General features: G+C 49.8%; 1 protein-coding gene across 1 annotated transcript in view; it reads right to left on the reverse strand.

Annotated features, from left to right (window-relative positions):
- Positions 1-19466, reverse strand: part of NFASC (neurofascin) — a 126227-nt gene that overhangs the window by 53634 nt on the left and 53127 nt on the right. Inside the window, exons 2-6 of the mRNA XM_087827850.1 lie at positions 14806-14987; positions 5874-5979; positions 3961-4157; positions 3402-3524; positions 814-984 (exon numbers count right to left, since the gene is read on the reverse strand). Coding sequence (XP_087683976.1) covers positions 814-984; positions 3402-3524; positions 3961-4157; positions 5874-5979; positions 14806-14896 — 688 coding nt within the window. The 5' untranslated portion in view covers positions 14897-14987. The remainder of the gene's footprint in view (positions 1-813; positions 985-3401; positions 3525-3960; positions 4158-5873; positions 5980-14805; positions 14988-19466) is intronic.

Here is a 19466-nt window from a genome sequence, read left to right on the forward strand (position 1 = left end):
TCAGGCAGATTGAGGTCTTTGGGGAAGGGGCTCTTCTATGGGAGGCATGTTATAATTCCATGGGGTAAACCCATGTCCCGAGCAGGCTGAGGACAGGCCAGCAGGTCCCTGGCAAGAAGTGTGGCTCTGAACTGATTGGCTTCTCTCTCTCCTCTGTGCAGGGCCACCCCCGCTACAGTGGGTCAGGACATGCTGATCTGCTTTGGTACCAGGCAAACAGAATCAGGAATTAAAAATGGGAACAAATAAAACTAAACATACACCTGCAACCTGCAAACAGCGATGCCACATGGTCCAACATACACACCTCACAGACTCAAATACACTTCGTGCAGGTGACCCACTGATTGGGATATTGTGTGCTGTGGCTTTGCTCTAGAAATAAAGGTAAGCAAACGATGACTAGAAATAATGGAATAATCAAGCTGAGAACACGAGAGGGAGGCCGATGAGCACTCAGAGCAACGCTTCTCCGATTCTGGTGTGTGTCCAAATCCCCCGGGAGCTGGTGAAGAACAAAGAGGCAAAGCAGGGCCGGGTCTGGGGACAGCGCCAGGTTCTCCAGCTGATTCTGATTTCCACCAAAGCCCGGGAAGCACTGGCTTAGCGTAGGACCAAGTTGAACTCAAGGCTCCAGAATCAGGAGACGTTTAAGGGAAGGTGAAGGAGCTCAGGCACTATGAGCTGGAAGGACTTCCAGGTCAGCCTGGGGGATGAGTCCCTCCCAGCCCCAGGTCCCGGGCTGCTCCGGCTGGGTGGGCTGCTGCCCTCGGCCCCAGCCCCGGCCCTGGCCCAGGCGGGGCCTGCACTTACTGGTGAGGACCTTCAGGGTGAATGGGTTCTTCTGCTGGATGGTGTGGGTAAAGTGGAAGCGGGCGTTGCAGCTGTAGTCCGTCTGCATGTCCTGCACCATCACGTTAGAGAAATACAGGTCCCCATTATGGCCCTGGGACACCCGCTTATCTTGGGTGATGGGCTCCATGGCTACAAGGAAGCAGAGGTACAGTGGGAGGTTAGCAGTAATGAGAACTGTAAAGATAATCATGAAGTTTCTGGCGAGTGGGCACCTACAGAGGGCTAGCGGGAGCCAGGAACTCCACATTATTTGGTCTAGCTTCACTGTCCACTCTGAGGTGGGGCTTATTCCCATTTTACAGATGAGAAAGCAGAGGACTTAACTGTTCTGGTTGCATAAACAGAGAGAGTAGGATTCAGACTCAGATCTGCCTGCCCACTATGCCCATGTTCTATGACGATACTTTCCTATCTCCCATTCATGCTACAAAAGATCAGACTGGCCTGGAGGTGAGAGGAAGGGGACATGATCCTTCAGATGCTCCCAAATCAGGAATCAAATTCACTTGTTCTATATTTTTTACCCCCTCCAACCCCCAAGAAAGAAAAAAGCACTACTAAACATAATTGTAAGATGCACACCATCAGTTTTAGGATGCCTTCCAATTTTAAAGACGGGAAAATACGAAAATGTGTGCTTTTCAGAATTAATGACATCATGGAGTAGCTGAGAATGCTGACTCCATTATCTATATTTTTTCAAGCACTGTTTCTGATGTCAATGCAAATGGCCAGGTTTCTAGGCTATCTGGTTTGTAAAAGTATACTTCTAAGGCTGGCTTCTCACAGCAAACTCCTTCCTACTCCCACAAATGTTCTCTAAGAAGTGGTGACTTCTTAAGGCACAAGGTTAATGATGCCAACTTTCCAACGATGGACTGGTCAACTTTTCAAATCATTTATCAAAGACTTCCTGTAGGCCTACTATGTGCAGGTACTGTGCAAAGTACTGGGGAAAGAGAGATCAGTAAGAAAGGCAGTCCCTGCTGTCAAAGGGCCAGCAGTCTTGTAGAAGAGACAGTGGATAAATGACTGCAATGCAGTGTGGCGAGTGGGAAGCCCAGATAAGGGGATGAGCTGAGAGATGGAGCAGCCAGTCCATTCTAGGGGCTTGAGTTATGGCTTGAAGGCTGCGTAACATTTACAAGGCAGAAGAGAAAGGAGCTAAAAGAGGGACAGTATGTGTTGATAGTGAGAGCACCTGAGAAGGAGGGTAGTGGGGTGGAGATGGGCAGGGGGTGGGAGAAGGGCTGGAGAGGCAGAAGGGACCAGATCAGGAAGGGAACTGTGCCAGGCAAAGGAGTCCAGACTTTGTCAGAGGTGAGAGAGGAGCCAATGAAGGGTTTTGAGCACATGAATGAACTGTCACATTTATGTTTTTAGAAAGATCAGGAAGGCCAGTTACGGATAATTATTGTAACCCAGGGAAATGTTGATAGTGGCCTGTGCTGGGGAGATGTTGGTGAGGAGGGAAAGAGAAAGAAGGTCATGAGATCTGCTCAGGGGGTACAAGTGTGATGCAGGGGATTAGAGAGGAGGGTCTGAACTGTTGGATAACAGACCAACCCCCAGTCTGTGGCCAGGCAGCCTTCCCCACAGATGAGCACTGTGAGAGGAAGAGAGGCGCAAAGCCACTGTCACTCTGCAAAACAACTCACATGCTGCCTCACTGACAAGGCAGCCTCTTTAGGAAGCAGGCTGGTAAGAATTCAGGAATGGAGAGAATGGTGGCTAGACAGGAAGGCAGGAGGGTGTTCACATTGACAGGTGGAAGCATACATAAGAAAGGAGGAATGGAAGGAGAGGGAAGGGAAGGGAGAAGTGGAGGGAGGAAGGGAAGCCAGGAAGATAGATAGCAGTCACCTTCATAATCCCCCCACCTTTAGTTTGATTGAAAACAGAGGAAGAAACTGAGGTCCAGAGTGGTTAAGAGCCTCATTCCAAAACAGAGCTAGGACAAGCTCTGAACGATGGTACACTGTCCGCCTGCCAAACATCCTACTTCCCCATCACCCCTTTATCGGGGGTTTCAGTCCCGCATACCCCACTTCTGTCCTGACAAGAGCGAATCCAGACCAACCAAGGATTGAAAGAGGCTTGGTATCAACCCTTCAACTGGCCTAATGAAAAAGATCTCCCCTCTTCTTCCTTAGTCCTTGTATTTTTACTCGTCATAGTCGCAAATACGACTGAGCACTTACTGCCTGTCTGGTCCTGTTATAAGCACTTTGGATGTACTAACTTTTTTATCCTTATAATAATTCTATTAGATAAGTACGATTATCATCACCATTTTCAAAAAAGGAAACTGAGGCCCAGAGATGTTAAGCAACTTGCTCAAAATCACATAGCTAATAGCAGCGGGGCTTAGGAAATGAACCCAACCAGCATCTCTACAGAGCCTGTTCTTAGCCATGTGGCCACCTGACATCTGCTTCTCAAGAGCCAAGGTCTTCTAGCCTTGGGCGAGGCCCTCCCCATTTAACACACCCACCCGACTCCCTAAGATTAAAATAGGCATAAAACACCAGGTCCCCAAGACTTACAGCTGCTCATCCAGAAGATGACTGGGGACGGAAGTCCGGGTGGTGGGTTGCACTGGAGTGTCAAGGGCGCACCTTCTTGAACCACCACTGGATCTAGATTTTCCTTGGGCCACAGGGGCGATTCTGGGGACACAGAGAAGGGTGAAAGACAGATGAGGGTGATGGCTGGGGCCAGGGCAAGGACCAGGGTTAGAGGCAGGCATGTGAGGAGGGGAGGAAGAGACAGGAGAGAGGGACAGGGGCCGGGTCCAAGCAAGGCGGAGGAGAGGCCTTTTGTTTGAATGGATGCATGGCGTCAAAGGCTCCCTCCTTCCCCTCCTCCTGTGCCCAGAGTGGCTGGTGACATTGCTCAAGACTCTGGTTTGGAAGCTTTCTTTTCAACGGACTGTTCTGAGTTGGGGGAGGTGCGCCCTGCTCAGAGGCAGAAAAGCAAGCAGGACACACAGGGCGCCAAAGCACCAACAGGTCAAGGGCAGGAGAGCTCTTCCATGAATGACCCTCCATGCCCCCCGCCATGTCCCCAGGAGCAGGGATTGTGACCCTGCCTCACGCGACTCACTGGACACCTGCAGGCGGATCCTGTTGGACAGGGCTGTGCCGAATCTGTTGCGGGCAAAGCACTGGTACTCCCCCTCGTACTCCTCTGGCCGCCCGCCACTGCGGAAGTCGATCACCAGGGTCCCCGACCTCCTCCTCATGGACACCCGGGGGTCCTTGGCCACATTGAAGAACCTGCTGTTTCGAGTCCAGTGGAAGCTGTGGACAACAGGTGGGGGGGGGGCAGGAGCAACAAAGAATAACAGAATGGGTTCCAGGCTCTAGGTGACAATCTCAGGACCTTAGTCCCTGACTCAGTCACAAAACCACACCTTCATACCAATGGGCCCCAGCCGGACTGAGTGGCAGAACCACCTGGGAATTCTGAATGCAGCGTCCCCAAGTGTCCCCGGTGAATCTCCGGGGGCAGGTCCCTGACAGCACCTGTACCCAGCCAAGGCTGGGAGTCAAGGTTCCACATAGTAGATCCCCAAGTAGCCCCAGGGGGTTATGCCCTTTGGAGGAGTAGGCAGTGATTTTGATTTTCTAAGCTCCAGAGTCAGCTGCTGCTTCCACCGCAGGGCATTCCCAGCCTCCAACTAGGAATGCAACTCAAGTTCCTATTTCACCTGCCCCCCCTCCGCACTCCACACGCAGCGGGGAGCTGGCTGGGCTCCCCCGGCCTCCTTGTTTGATAACAGACTCTAAAGCCAAAGGGAAACGGTTCGGGTTATCTGCCCTTGCTCAGTGGGTGGGGATGGGAAGGCAATCGCTGCGCTACCTGGTCCAGAAGGGGCAGCGCTGAGAGGAGAGGCCGCCTGCGTAAACCTGAGCCCCAGGTTATCACAGGGACCCTCTGCTTCTCCTGGGGGGATGGGCATCTGTAGTTGCCCAGGATATAACCTTAAAAGAAGCCAGAGCAGTAGTGGCTGCCCAGTGTTACAGAGTCGTTGTCCCCATAAAGGAACCATGGGGAAAGCCCAAACCTCAGAAGCGAGGCCACCAAGCCCTGTCTGACCCTTCAGGGTGACTCCTGCTTCTCCCACCGTGGGCGAGGGAGGCGCTGCTGGTTCCAGGCCCAAACTCTGTTACACAGGCTCATGCAAACCTGGGGGCAGGAAGGTGAGGGGGGGGCGGGCGGGGAGGGGGTGGAGAAAGCTGCCACACACCTGAGGCTCCACCTTGCCTCCTTTCTCCTGCTGACACTCCTACCCCCTACATGGAGTCCTGCCACATCTGGGTCTGAATCTGGCATGAGGGTCCTGAAAGCTCTAGACTGTGGAAGCTGCTTTAAAGACGGGGAAAGATAGCATCCCATCCCCACATCACCAAAGCTACCGTCCAGTAGAAACAAACCTGGCCTGGGTGTCAGAGGCCCGGGTTCAAATCTAGGCTCTGTCACTCTCAAGCTGAGCGATCTTGGAAAGGGTACTGAATATCTCTGTGCCTCCACTTCACAAGGACATAGGTCCTTCCCCAATAAGACAATGTGAGGAACAACTTTAACCCAGAGCCTGGCACATGGCAGGCCCTCACTTCGGGTCTGCTGACACTCCAAGGGATGTTGGTGTGCACACAAACAAGCAGAGGCGAGCTCAGAATGAAACTCAGTTAGCGAGGGGGTGGGGCTTCCTACAAGCTGAGCGTGGGGGATGATGGGAACACAGGCAGTGTTATACTAAGAGTCAGAAAACGTATTTAGTCCTGGCTTTTTGGTGTGCCCTTAAGCCTCTGAAGTTTTCTGGTCCCCAGTTTCCTCATCAGCTAAATTTCCTAATTTTCCAAATTGTACTTTCTACCTTGTGGGTGTTTAATGGATGAGTGTAATTTCTCAGATGCCAACTGTCATCAGGCCTGGGGCAAAGGAGTAGTTTAAGTGGCCTCTGTGGCCCCTTGCCCTCCACCCAGCTTGGGTCTTCTAGCCAGTGCACTCACCTGGGGGCAGGGTTCCCCTTTGCTTCGCACTCGATCAGGATGTTATCACGAGGATCCACAATGTGGTCCTTCACTGACTGCTTGGTGATGGTTGGGGGCTGGGACACTGCAACAAGGCAGACAGTAGGCCGTCAGGGCTACAGGAACCTGCCCAGGTCCCTGGCTTGAAGAATGGCTGAAATTAAGAGCTTCAGGAACCACACAGAAGAGCAGGCAAGCAGGGGTGGACAGTGCCCCATTCTGGAGACCGTGGGAAAGGGATGCATCTCAAAGACTAAGCATGAAGAATCCCTTTGAGATGTCACAGTCTCCCCGTGAGCAACTGAAGGCCAGGCTTTTGTTTGACCCACTCTCATGTCCAATGCTCCATAGGCTGTGCCTCTTCCCTTCCCGTGTGGTAAGGGACCTCACTACGGAGCTCTGGTGTCAAGAAGCCCCAGCAGGCAGGGTGGAGAGGCCAAGAATCCCCTGGTGTCCCACGCCTGGCCTTCTCCCGCCCCTCCTTCCTGCCCTCCTACCTCCCAGAGGCACAGAGCAGAGAGGTGCCGGGACTTACGCTCATTCTGAATGCTTGCTGTTAGTTCCGATGGGTTAGCATTGAGAGGGGAGAAAAGAAGACATCAGTTATCACACACGACTTGTCCAATTGTCAGGTGTCCTCACGCCCCAGCACGCAGGGAGGAGGGAGAAGCGGGCCAGGGGAGGGTACCGTGAGCAGATTCTCTCCAGCCAGCTGCAGAGCTCCATGGAAGAGCCACGCTGCAGTGTGGACGGACCCAGCAAGTGCTTCGTGGAGAGGGCGATGCCTCCCCCGAGAGACCGAACCATGCTTCCAACCAAATGACGATGCCACCAAGCAAGTCCAAACGTCAAAAGTGGCAACACTGCTCTAAAGAGGCTGGGATCTGAAGATGCCGCTGTCACCTCTAGACGCCCCCTGGCCAATAGTGCCAGGGTGAGGCTGAGGTGCCAGGGAAGGGCTGGAGCAGAAGCACTGTTACAGGACAAAGCCCCAAGGGCCCAGCAAGGTCCACTTGCCTCCCTCCTCCCACTGCCCCTGTTCTCTTTCACACATGAAAGCACCTTCCCTCACCGTCTCCTCCTTTGCCATCCCCCTTGGAAAACTCTAGGGACAGACCAGTGCCCTGCTCGCGGCACAATTACACTGCCCTATAGAAATCCCACTCCTGAACTGTGAGATGAAGCAGAGCCCAATGCTCCTCTCCCTGCTTTTTACAAAAGAGATACAGGGGCAGGTGGCACACACCTGCTCGGCCCACACCTGATACGCTCGTGTACAGGTGTGTATGTTCTCAAACTTTGACAAGCATATGAATCACCTGTGGGCTGTGTGTGTAAAATGCAGGCTCTGACTGGGCAGATCTTGCATTTCTGACAAGCAGCCAAGTGATGCGCATGCTGATGGTCTGTGGACCACGCTTTGAACACAAAGTTTTAGATGGTATGTTCTTTGTGCGGACAAGGTCTTGGTTGAAATTTGTCCGAAGAAAAGAGAACATCTGTTGTAACTTTTAGAGATATCTTTTCCTTATGATTATATCAGCAAATAATATGACTTTGTCGTTTCATGCTGCTGTGGATGTCAGGTATTGTGTGGTGTTGAGGCTGACTTTTTCCAAGTGAGTGCTTCCTGCGAGAAGCAGGGGCTGCTGATGAGCCACCGTGACCCTGAAGCTTCCTGACTTGACCACAGTGAGATGTGGACTCAGAAAGGGGCGGCCTCTCAGGAAAGGAGAAGGCAGAGTTAGACGGGACCAAGAGCTGCAGGAGGAGTCACAGGAGAAGTAAGACAGACATCAGAGAGGGGAGGTGGAGGGTGGCAGGAATGTGTTCTACTATACACGCTCTGAGTGAAAATCTGGAGAGCAAGGCCCATGAAAAGGTTCAAAATAATTCTTTCAAGTGGGCAAGGACTGTGTGGCCTGCTCTGGCACAAAAGAGAAATTCAGGCTGCTGTACCTCTTGCCTGGCCCCCTGGGTAGGAAACAAAAAGAAATGAAACGTCTGGGGGCAAAGCAGAAGTCTGGTTTCCGAACACATGCTCCGTGGAGCTTCCCACAGCAGGGTCTTCAGCCACGCACAGTTTTCTGGACAGCAGTGGAGTTGGTTTTAGATGGTATGTACTCCTACAGGGGTGGGGCCTGGGGGAGGTTGGGCCAAGGGGCCACTTTCAGGAGAATCAGAGCTGATACTTGACCCACTCCTTTTGACCATAGCCCAGGCTCCTGGTTTTTCATCTCAAGACAGAGTTGGTGTCTCCTGGGTCCTCACAGACAGTGGAAGGCACTGGCCTCACCCTGGATGGGAAGCCTGACAAAGATTCTGCTTTGCCTGTGTGGGTCTTCAAGTCTCTCTTTTATTCCATCAAATGTTGGTTCAGTGGAAAGATCCCTAGAAGTTGTCCAGGGAATCTCAAATCCAGGGAAGGGAAGTCCTTGGTCAAGATCACTCAGGAAGCCTGTTATAGAACTGGAATGAGAGCCAGCTCTTCTGCTGCCTGATCCAGAGCTCTTTTTACAAATCCATCTTTGCCAGGTGGGGGGTCTTGGCACTCTGTTCTCCTTGACATTTTGGACAAAGGTAAGTAAGAGGGGAGACCTTGAGGGAGCAGAGACTCTCAGAGCAGTTGGAGCTGGCTGGATACTGTCCCCAGCCCCACACTGAAATCAGGCCAGGAGCCTCTTGAGAATCTACTTGCCTAAAGAGGTAATGACATCTGCAGCCACCACTGTGCTACCAAGGATTTTATTACAGGGACACAATCAACCCAGAAGATAAGCTGCCACAGGGAGAAGACAGTGGGGACCGCCTGCCTAGTCCTGTGCCCCCTCCATTCTCCATCCTGTGTCACACCACCTGCCCTTCTCTCCTATGGAACTTGCTGGAGGATAGGTTTGTTCTTTTGGGTCCCAGGCGGGGGAAAATCTCCCAACAGGCTCCGCGGGGGGTGAGGCAGATGCCACCCAGTAATCATGTGCCTCTTTTCTTTCCCTCACTCTGATATCTGTGACCTCTGGGCTCATCCCTCGGGGGAGGAATGTGTGTGTGTGCATGCACGTGTGTGCCTGTGTGTTGTTGAGGTCATCCTGTAGCCTATGTGGGATGATGGTGAGGAGAAAGTGTTTCTCTCATGGCACTGCCCCCGTCTGTGGGCTCCTAGGAGAAAAATGGGGAGTCCCTTGATGTTGGGAAGGAGACAGTGCGGCAATCTGACAGCAGACTCAATTTTTTGGCAAACCCTCTGTTTGATGAGGTGACTCTTTGCTTTCTTCAAAGGTCACACTGTTCTTGAAGCTGGTGAGGGGGAGGTGGGTGGGTGTGACTCCGCTGGCAAAGTGGTGGGGACTGGAGGCCGGGAACTTCAATGAGGGACTGTGTAGCAGCCCCGGCTCTGCTCCTGGAAGCCTGCTGCACCCAAACTCGCCAGAGCAGAAGCAATGCCCTACCCTCCAGACATAGATAATGCCCCATGAAGGGGCAAGGGAGCAGAAGGGCACACCTGGCAGGGCAGCCTCTGGTTTGAGCCCCCCAAACCTGCAGCCCTCTTCCCTCCCCAACAGACAGGGAAAGTTAAGAGTGCTTAATCTTAGATTGTTCCCCATGTCCTGGCTATTGTGAAAACGCTGCAAGGAAGAGGGCGTGAAGATACCTCCTGCTTCTTGCCACAACATGGATGGACCTTGAGGGCATTACACTAAGTGAAATAAGTCAGACAGAGAAAGATAAATATGATATGTTCTCACTTATATGTGGAATCTAAAAAAGTCAAACTGAAGGAAGAGAATAGAATGGTGGTTGCCAAGGACTAGGAAATGAGAGATATTGTTCAGAAGGTACGAACTTCCAGCTATAAAGTGGATAAGTTCTGGGGATCTAATTTACAGCATGGCAAGTGTAATTAATAGTAGAGGCACAGCTCAGAGATATTACGGGTTTGATTCCAGACCACCACTACAAAGCCAATATTGCAATACAGTGAATCACATGAATTTTTTTGGTTTCCCAGTGCATATAAAAAGTGATGTTTACACTATGCTATACTCTATTAAGTATGCAATAGCATTATATCTAAAAACAATGTACACAGCTTAATTTAAAAATATTGTATTGCTGAAAAAGTGCAAACCATCATCTGAGCCTTTAAGGGTCTTGCTTTGATGTTGATGGTTGCTGAATGATCAAGGTGGTGGTTGCTGAAGGTTGGGTGACTGGTGGGTGTCTTATTTTCTTAAAATAAGACAAAAATGAAGTTTACCACATTGATGACTTCTCCCTTTCACAAACTATTTATCTGTAGCATGGGATGTTGTTTGATAGCATTTTACCACAGAACAATTTTTAAAATTGGAGTCGATCCTCTCAAACCCTGCTGCTGCTTTAACAACTAAGTTTATGTCATATTCTGAACCCTATGTTGTCATTTCAACAGTCTTCACAGCATCTTCATCAGGAATTCCATCTCAGAAAATCACCTTCTTTGTTCATCCGTAAGAAGCAACTGCTCATCCATTCAAGTTTGATCATGAGATTGCAGCGATTCAGTCACATCTTCAGGTTCCACTTCTAATTCTAGTTCTTTGCTATTTCCACCACATCTGCAGATATTTCCTCCACTGAAGTCTTGAACTCCTCAAAGTCATCCAAGAGGGTTGGAATCAACTTCTTCCAAAGTCCTGTTAATGTTGATATTCTGATCTCTTCCCATGAATCATGAATGTTCTTAATGACTTCTAGAGTGGTGAATCCCTTCCAGAAGGTTTTCAATTTACTTTGCCCAGATTCATCAGAGAATCACTATCTATGGCAGCTATAGCCTTACAAAATGTATTTCTTTAAATAATAAGACTTGAAAGTAAAAATTACTCCTTGATCCATGGGCTGCAGCATGGATGTTGTGTTAACAGGCATGAAAATAACATTAATCTCATTGTACATCTCCATCAGAGCTCTCATGTGACCAGGTACATTGACAATAAGCAGTAATATTTTGAAAGGAATTTTTTTTCTGAGTGGCAGGGTTCAAAAGTGGGCTTAAAATATTTAGTAAACCATGATATAAAGAGATGTCCTGTCACCCAGTCTTTGTAGTTCCATTTATAGAGCACAGGCAGAGTAGATTTAGCATAATTCTTTTTTTTTTTTTTAAAGAACTCATTTTTTTAAAAAAAATATATCTTTATTGATTTCAGAGGAAGGAAAGGAGAGGGGGAGAGAGAGATAGAAACATCAATGATGAGAGAGTCATTGATTGGCTGCCTCCTGCATGCCCCCTACTGGAGACTGAGCCTGCAACAGGGGCATGTGCCCTGACCGGGAATCGAACCCTGATCACCTGGATCCTAGGTCGCTGCTCAACCGCTGAGCCATGCCCGGCCAGGTGATTTAGCATAATTCTTAAGGGCTCTAGGATTTTCAGAATGGTAAATGAACATTGGCTTCAACTTAAAGTCACTGGCTGCATTAACCCCTAAAAAGAGAGTCAGCCTGTCCTTTGAAGCTTTTAAGACAGCCATTGACTTCTCCTCTCTAGTTATGAAAGTCCTAGTTGGCATCTTCTTCCAATAGAAGACTGTTTTATCTGCATTGAAAATCTGTTGTCTAGTGTAGCCACCTTCATTAATTATTTTAGCAGGACCTTCTGGATAATGTGTTGCAGCTTCTACATCAGCACTTCCTGCTTCACCTGCACTTTTATGTTATGAAGACAGCTTCTTTCCTTAAATCTCATGAACCAACCTCTGCTAGCTTCAAACTTTTCATCTGCAGCTTTCTTACCTCTCTCAGTCTTCATAGAATTGAAAAGAGTTGGGGCCTTGTTCTGAATTAGGCTTTGACTTAAGGGAATGTTGTGGCTGGTTTGATCTTCTATCCAGACCACTAAAGCTTCCTCCACATCAGCAATAAGGCTGTTTTGCTTCCTTATCATTCGTGTGTTCACTGGAGGAGCACTTCTACTTCCTTCAAGAACTTTTCCTTTGCATTCACAACTTGGCTAACCAGCACAAGAGGCCCAGCTTTCAGTCTATCTTGACTTTTGGCATGCCTTCCTCACTGAGCTTCATCATTTCTAGCTTTTGATTTAAAGTAAGAGACGTGAAATTCTTCCTTTCACTTAAACACTTTGAGGCCATTGTGATGCTATTAATTGGCCTAGTTGCAATATTGTGTCCCAAGGAATTAGTGGAGCAGTCAAAACACATGCAACATTTGTCAATTATGTTTGCCATCGCATATGGGAGTGGTTTGTGGTGCCCCAAGATGATTTCAATAGTAATATTAAAGATCACAGATCACCATAACAAATATAATAATAATAATAAAGTTTGAAATATTGCAAAAATTACCAAAATGAGACTCAGAGACCCAAAGTGAGCAAATGCTGTTGGAAAAATGGTGCGGACAGGCTTGTTCAAGGCAGGGTTGTCACAAACTTTCAATTTGTAAAAAATGCAGTATCTGTGGGGTGCAATCACGTGAAGCACAATAAAATGAGGTACGCCTGTACTGCATTATATATTAGAAAGCTGTTAAGAGAATAGACCTTATACGTTATTGCCACACACAAATACGTGAGGGGATGGATGTGTTAACTAATACTACTGTAGTCATCATTTCGTAATTTATATGTGTAGCAAATCATCACATTATACTTAAACTTACATGTTTTGTGTCAGTAATATCTCCATAAAGCTGGGGAGGGGGAGGAATGCCTGATCTTTCCCCAGCCTCTTCCACTGGGCGAGAAGGAAGGATGGACTCAGATAATCTGGGAAGCGGGAGGGAGAAACTGGGCCGTAGAGGACCTCTTCCCAGGGCAACTGGAGGGCTTGCCTTTCTCTTGTCTTGTGTTCAGCTTCGGTAGACGCATTCTCGAGTCGTCCCCATGGCCACTGTGCCAGCAGTCACCAGGGAGGTGCATGAGGCAGCGAGTTTCCTGAGACAGCCTGGCACACCAGAATGTGTCCCAGATGGACTCCCCTCCTTATTCAGAGAGGCGCTGTGGCCACATGCTGGCCCTGCCACTTAGGAGCTGGAGAAACATCTTTATCTCTCCATACCTCAGACTTCTAACCTGACCGCTAGGGACAACACACACTTCGTGGATCAGCTGTGAGAATCACAGGACACGATGCTGTGACACACTCAGCTTTCAGCAGGACAAATGCAGCTGCTACTCTGCGGAGCTCTAAGAATTGAAAGGAGGCAGGTTTGCTAGAGGTCAGTGTGGGGCATGCTGAGCGCCAAACTAGGGGTCATCAAGAGACCTGGACTCTTCTTGCGACCCCATCACCCACCGGCTGTATGACCCAGACCAAGCAAGGGCCTGAGTTTCTGTGGATGGAACACAGAAGGGTGGACCCTCCAGGTCCTCCTCCCACGGGGAGAGGGTGGTGGGAAGGTCAGGCACTCGCAGCTCTGGGCTCCACAGGTGGTACTTGAAGAGACTGACGGCTTAGTCACCTGCCTGTGGCTTGGTAGAGCTTCAGAAACCCAGAGTCCTGGCACAGATGTCAAAGCCATCTATTTATAGGCTCACCTTGCAGGAACTCCTTGTCCTCTAGCCCTGGGGATCAAAGTGGCAGGTGAGTGAGGGAGGAGAAGCGCCCAAGAGAAATGAGGCTTACCCACTTCCCCAATAACCCAATTTCCTCAGCAGCCGTCTCCAGGGGGAGGGAGGGCCTCACCATGCTCCTTATTAGATGGTCTGCCTGGGACTGTAATGAGAATCTCCTCGAGCCAGCAGTACAGATGGTCTCTGTGGAACAGTTCCTCTCATAGCTCCCCTGTAACCTCCCAGAGTGCGCACACACATGCACACACACAGACATGCACGCACACATATACATACACACACACACTTGGGGCTACCAGGAGGGCAGCAGGGGCCTTTTCCAGCGTGCTTCTGGGCCTACCTTATAGTTTCTCCTGGCCTTCTCCCATCCAAAGTGCCTACTCCTCTGGGGTAGCTAGTATTGGTGAAGTGAGGTGGGAGGGGCTGAGACACCTGCAAGTCTTCTCTAACCCCTGCTAGCTCCAGGTCCCAGGGTCTGGCTTTGGAGAGCTCAGTGGAGAATTCTTGGAGGTTATATAACTCTCCTCCCCCTCCCCAGACATCTGTCACCCAAGCCAACACCGGAATCATGTGGGTTCCATCTATTCCTGGTATCAAAGAAAAGCGGACAGAGTTGGTGTGCCCACATTTTAGCACTGGGATGCAAGACATCCTGATAGGAGTGTCAGGACTGTGACAAAGGGGTGCACCTCGAAACGCAGAGCCAAGAAGCATGGCTGCCAGTCAATGGGCCATCACGAACGTAAACACAGATATGCTGGTGGAGACACTGTTAGATCAGCGCTCTAAGCCCCTCACTTTGTGATTCTGATGGCAAAATAATGCCTCCACCATGGAAAACCAAATGACATGGACTTTACTTTTCAACTCTACTGTGGGACAGTTAAAGCAGCAGGAATCAGTGCCTGGCTCCCCCACATTGGCATTCTAATGGGCTCTATTTTAGTGTCTCCTGTAGCCACAGTCTTCTGCAACATAGCCCCCTTCCCAACCCTCTCCTAGTCACCTGTCCTCCTGATCAGTCTAGCCAAAAGAGCCTGAAGGATCTACCTCAGGAATTAGGTAAATAACTATCCACTCATTTGGTCCCTGGAAACTCCGCTTCGATGGGCAATTCAAGACCACAGAGGATACTCTGACGTTCTAACCTACCCCTTCTAGTCTCGCTCAGCAGGCACCAGGCAGCCCAAGTCACAGCCACAGCCCTGAGACCATGCTGCAGATGTACAGTCACACATTCTCAAATCCACTGTTTCCCCTCCCCACACCTTCTTTGAAAGTTAGTCTTAACGTTCCTTTGTCCCAAATCAGAATAAAAGAGGAAGGAACAGAACTCACGATCCATAGGAATCTCGATGGCCCCGCCAAGGCCGAGGAGGAAGAGGAGGAAGGCTGCATGGACCCAGGGTGGTGGTTGCAGCCGGGCCATCCTCAGCGCTGGGCCCCGCTCCCCGTTCCCCGGCTGGCGGGGTCTTGCTGCCTCCAGCGGCTCTAGCTCCAGCCTCCCAGACAGAGCTCAGCTGTGGAAAGAAATATGACAAGTGAGTTACTTCTAAAACTCATGGTTTGTACTAGCAATCCTACAGGGCTGGAAGGATGCAAGGGGCCCCTTGGTCACAGACCAGTGCTCTAAAACAGGGTTTCTTAACCTTGCACTATTGACATTTGGGACCCAACGATTCCTTTTTAAAAAATATATCTTTATTGATTTCAGAGAGAGGAAGGGAGGGAGAGAGGTAGAAACATCAATGATGAGAGTCATTGATCGGCTGCCTCCTGCACGCCCCCTGCTGGGGATCGAGCCCACAACCCGGGCATGTGCCCTGATTGAGAATCGAACCGTGATCTCCTGGATCCTAGGCCGACGCTCAACCACTGAGCTGCGCCAGCTGGGCCCAACAATTCTTTGTGTGGGGAATAGTCTTGGGTATTGTAGGGTGTGTAGCAGCATCCTGGCCTCTACCCCTAAATGCCAGCAAAGCCCACTTTTGCCACCAATCAAAAATGTCTCTAGACATTGCCAACTGTCCCCTGGAGGACAAAAGCACCCTGAGTTGAGAACCACTGTTCTAGAAGGAAGGGCAACTCTGGATAGAACAGTCATGAAAACAAACACTGGCCCATAGGCCCAGCACCTAGAAAATGCCATACACCTGGCCAGCAATAAATTCACCAATCTTACAACTCCTCTGAACTGTACGTGCTGAGTGGGTCTATGTTTGAGTAGGTTTTGGGTAGGGGCACAGAGATAAGATCACACTGATGTCCTGTGACCCAGGGAGGGGGACAGGGTGAAGGTGGCAGCACTGGGGATCAGGGGTTAGATAGGTGAAACTTGGTTGCCCAAAGGGCTTTTTTTTGGTTAATCCTCCCCTGAGGACATTTTTTCCCCCATTGGCTTTTAGAGAGAGTGGAAGGAAGGGAGGGAGTGGGGAGAGAGAGAGAGACATCGATGTGAGAGAAATATATTGATTGGTTGCCTCCCGCACATGCCCTGACCAAGGCCAGGGATCAAACCTGCAACCCAGGTACGTGCCCTTGACTGGGAATCAAACCCGAGACCCTTCGGTGTACAAGCTGACACTCTGACCACTGAGCCACACTGGCCAGGGTGCCCAAAAGACTTTTTATTTTTTTTAAGTGAATGATTTCTGCCTATACTTTGTGCAGCTAACGCATGGCAGTCCCTGAAGCATCCTTTAGAGATAACGGCAGTGCTGAGATGATGGCCCAGGGGAGGGGACTTTAAGGGGTTGGTAGGATGAGCAACATTATGATAGCCCAATGTTCACATCCTCAAACACAGGACTTATTCCAGAGCCTAGAGGGGCAGGGGTTAAAAGTGGCAGTCCAAGGAGCCTGGGGTGGGTCCTTAAGAGATAGGCCTTCTGTTTTCCTCCTGAGAGACAAAATCAAGAATGGCCTACAGCTGACACCCAAACCCAGAGCTTTAAGATTACAGAGTTTCCGAAAGACGAGGCTTATAAACTGGCCCAGTGTGCTCTTCCACCATGGGGTCAAGTCGAGCAGGGGGACAGGAGGAGGTTTTCCCATAATCTTGCCAGCTTTCCCAGACTAGCAGCCACCTATCAAAATGGACACACTTCTACTCCTGTTTTATTTGGCAGCACCTGAAAGCCTGCTCGCATTGGTGTACCCACCATCTCCCACCCACCCTGATTGAGGGTGCAGGGGAGGAGCCGGGGAGCAGGGCTCCAGGGCTTTTCCTGGGAGACAAGGACATGCTTTGGAAGACCTGGAGGCTAAGGTACCCCGCTGTGCCAGGACACGGGGCAAGCTGAAGGATTCTGACTCAGATTTCAGCAGTTTCTTTCCTGGAAGCTGGGCCAACAGCAGCCCCCAACCTCAGGTGTATTTCTGGACTCCACTCCTTCCCATTGCTTCCAGCCTGGTTTTGGTCACCATCATTTCATGCCAGTCACTGCAGGGAGACCTAAATGGTCCCCCGCTTCTACTCTTGCCCCTCTGGCTCATTCCCCACCCCATAACCAGAGTGGTTATTTCTGAAGTGCAAATATAAATACTATGCCACTCGCCTAGTCAAACTCACTAGCTCACTACTGCGGGAAAGTCAAAGCGAAAGCCCTTGACATGGCTCACAGGCCCTGAACGACACAGCCCCGCTGCACTCTCGTCTCTCATCACCCTCCTGTGTTCTGCGTTCAGCAAACACGGGGCTTCCACCAGGTCTCTTCGTGCATCACACTCTGTCGTGCTGACCGACTTCTCACAGACTGATGTCTGTCTAGACCGCTCTTTGAATCCGCCCTCTCTCATTAGGATTTGCCAAGTATGATTTATGTGCCCCTTCTCTGCACTCCTGAACACCAGTTATGCCTCGCTATTAAAGCACTTGTCACTTTGGATTCATTCCAAAGGCCACTCTGTATCCCCCATGAAAAGGCTCTATAAGGGGAGATGCCTCCCCTTGGCCATTCCTAGGCTCTAACATAGTGCCTAAAACATAGCGGGCACTCAAAAATATGGGATGGAAGGATGAAAAATGGACAAATGACGGATGAAATAAACCACTTAGGTCACGTGTTTTTTAAAAACCTCATATTCCTCCGGAAAACCACCAAGTGGTATAGGAGAACACATGAGTTGGACCTGAGCAGCACACTGTGCAGGCTACCAATTAATTAGTGGAGGAAAAATCTCCCTCCCTACACAGCACTGCGCTCCGGCCAGGGAGCCATCCGGCTGGAAGAGCGTTAAGAAAGTAGAAAAGCTCCCAAGGAGGGGTCCTCTGGCTAAAAGGCATCACAGGAGGTCTTTGGTTCTGCCTCCTAACTCTCTAAGATCCTTTTACAGAAAGTCTGCTGCCTCCTCTCCTGGACTCCTCCGTGTCCGAAAACCAGACTCAGGTTACGCAGCTGAAACCTTGGTGCTGACAGGCAGCACTGAGGGAAGGCTCAGCCCTCCTTCAGGGGGGACAGTGGGGATGGCTCCAGTCTGGCCTGTGGCTGCCAAGCTTTGTTAGGAGCTGCCCAGCAGTAGGAGTGATGGGAAAGAGAGGGATACCTTATTCTGGGAATCTTGATGTAAAAACGAAGCCAGGAGCTGTTCATCAATCAGAAACACATCGGCAGGAAAAAAAGCCCAATTACTTAGGGTGCTTTTAACTCACAATTTAAAAACACAGGAGAAAAAGAACACAGAGATAATCACATTTAGCTCTTTGACAATTCTCCCTGGAACCATTTTTTTTTTTTTTTTTACCCAATAAAATCTTAAAAGATGAAGAGAATTTGAGAATTATTTAGCTTTATGCTTTTCAGATGAGGAAACGAGAGGTCAGACAGGGAAAAGATTTGCTCAAGGTTACACAGCGGGCTAGTGGAAAAGCTAGGAAGAGAACCCAGGTCTCCTGACTCCTAGCCCACGTTCCCCCCTCCCCGCCCCCAATTTCCCTGTCTCTCAATACGCAGCAAAGTGCCTGAGTAAAGTTACTATTTTAAAAAGAAATACATATCCTGGCAGTTCCTCAAAAAATTAATTACCATGTGACCACAAGTTTCTACTCGTAGGCATATGCCCCGAAGTGTTCAAAGCAGGTTCTCAAACAAGTCCATGTACACACGCGGTCACACCAGCATCATTCCCAACAGCCAAAAGGCGGAAACAGCCCAAAGGCCCATCAAGGGGAGAGTAAATCAACAAATCAGGCCTGGAAAAAATGAGGTGCAGATGCATGAAGTGGTGATGCATGAAGTGCTGGTGCATGCTACCATGTGGATGAAACCCCAGGGCATTACGCTCTCTGAGAGAAGCCAGACACGAGATGGGACGAATGATCCATTTATATGAAATATCTAAAATAGGTAAATCCATAGAGACAGACACAGATTGGTGGTTACCAGGGGCAGAGAGGAGGGGGGAATGGGGAGCAGCTGCTTAAAGGCACAGGGCTTCCTTTTGGAGTCGTGATAATGTTTGGAACTAGATAGAGGTGATGACGGCACACATTGTGAATATTCTAATGCTCCTGAACTGTTCACTTTAAAATGGTTGATTTTTGATGTGTGAGTTTACCTTAATAATAAAGAAATAGAGAGAGAGAGCTCTGATCTCTAAAATGTGCTCATAAGGATGGGAGAGCCGAGGATGAGGAGGGTGGGGTATCCACACGGGCACATAGGGAGCCTCAGCTCCCCAGCCGGGTCCACTCAGCCCATCTTGTCCGTAGCCTGCAATCCTTCCTGTACATTCTGAGGAAATTTCCATCCAAGTCAAGAAAGGGAGAGTCAACAGCTGTCGGGCCTGGGGGTTCTGGGCCTGTGCGCAAAGAACCCAGATCAGACTGGGGACCAAGATGCTCTGCCTGAAGGTGCCCCCACATCCCCAAGGCTTACGGTTTCCCCAATCCTGATAACCAGGGAGGAAGGGGGAAGGGCAGGGGTTTCTAACCTACAGCGATTAAATGCACACTTCGCTTCCAAGCAAACCTCAGTTCTTGCACTATCGTGTGGTATGTG

The sequence above is a fragment of the Miniopterus natalensis genome, chromosome 19 (assembly GCF_054644295.1).
Source record: "Miniopterus natalensis isolate mMinNat1 chromosome 19, mMinNat1.hap1, whole genome shotgun sequence".
NCBI classification, from domain to species: domain Eukaryota; kingdom Metazoa; phylum Chordata; class Mammalia; order Chiroptera; family Miniopteridae; genus Miniopterus; species Miniopterus natalensis.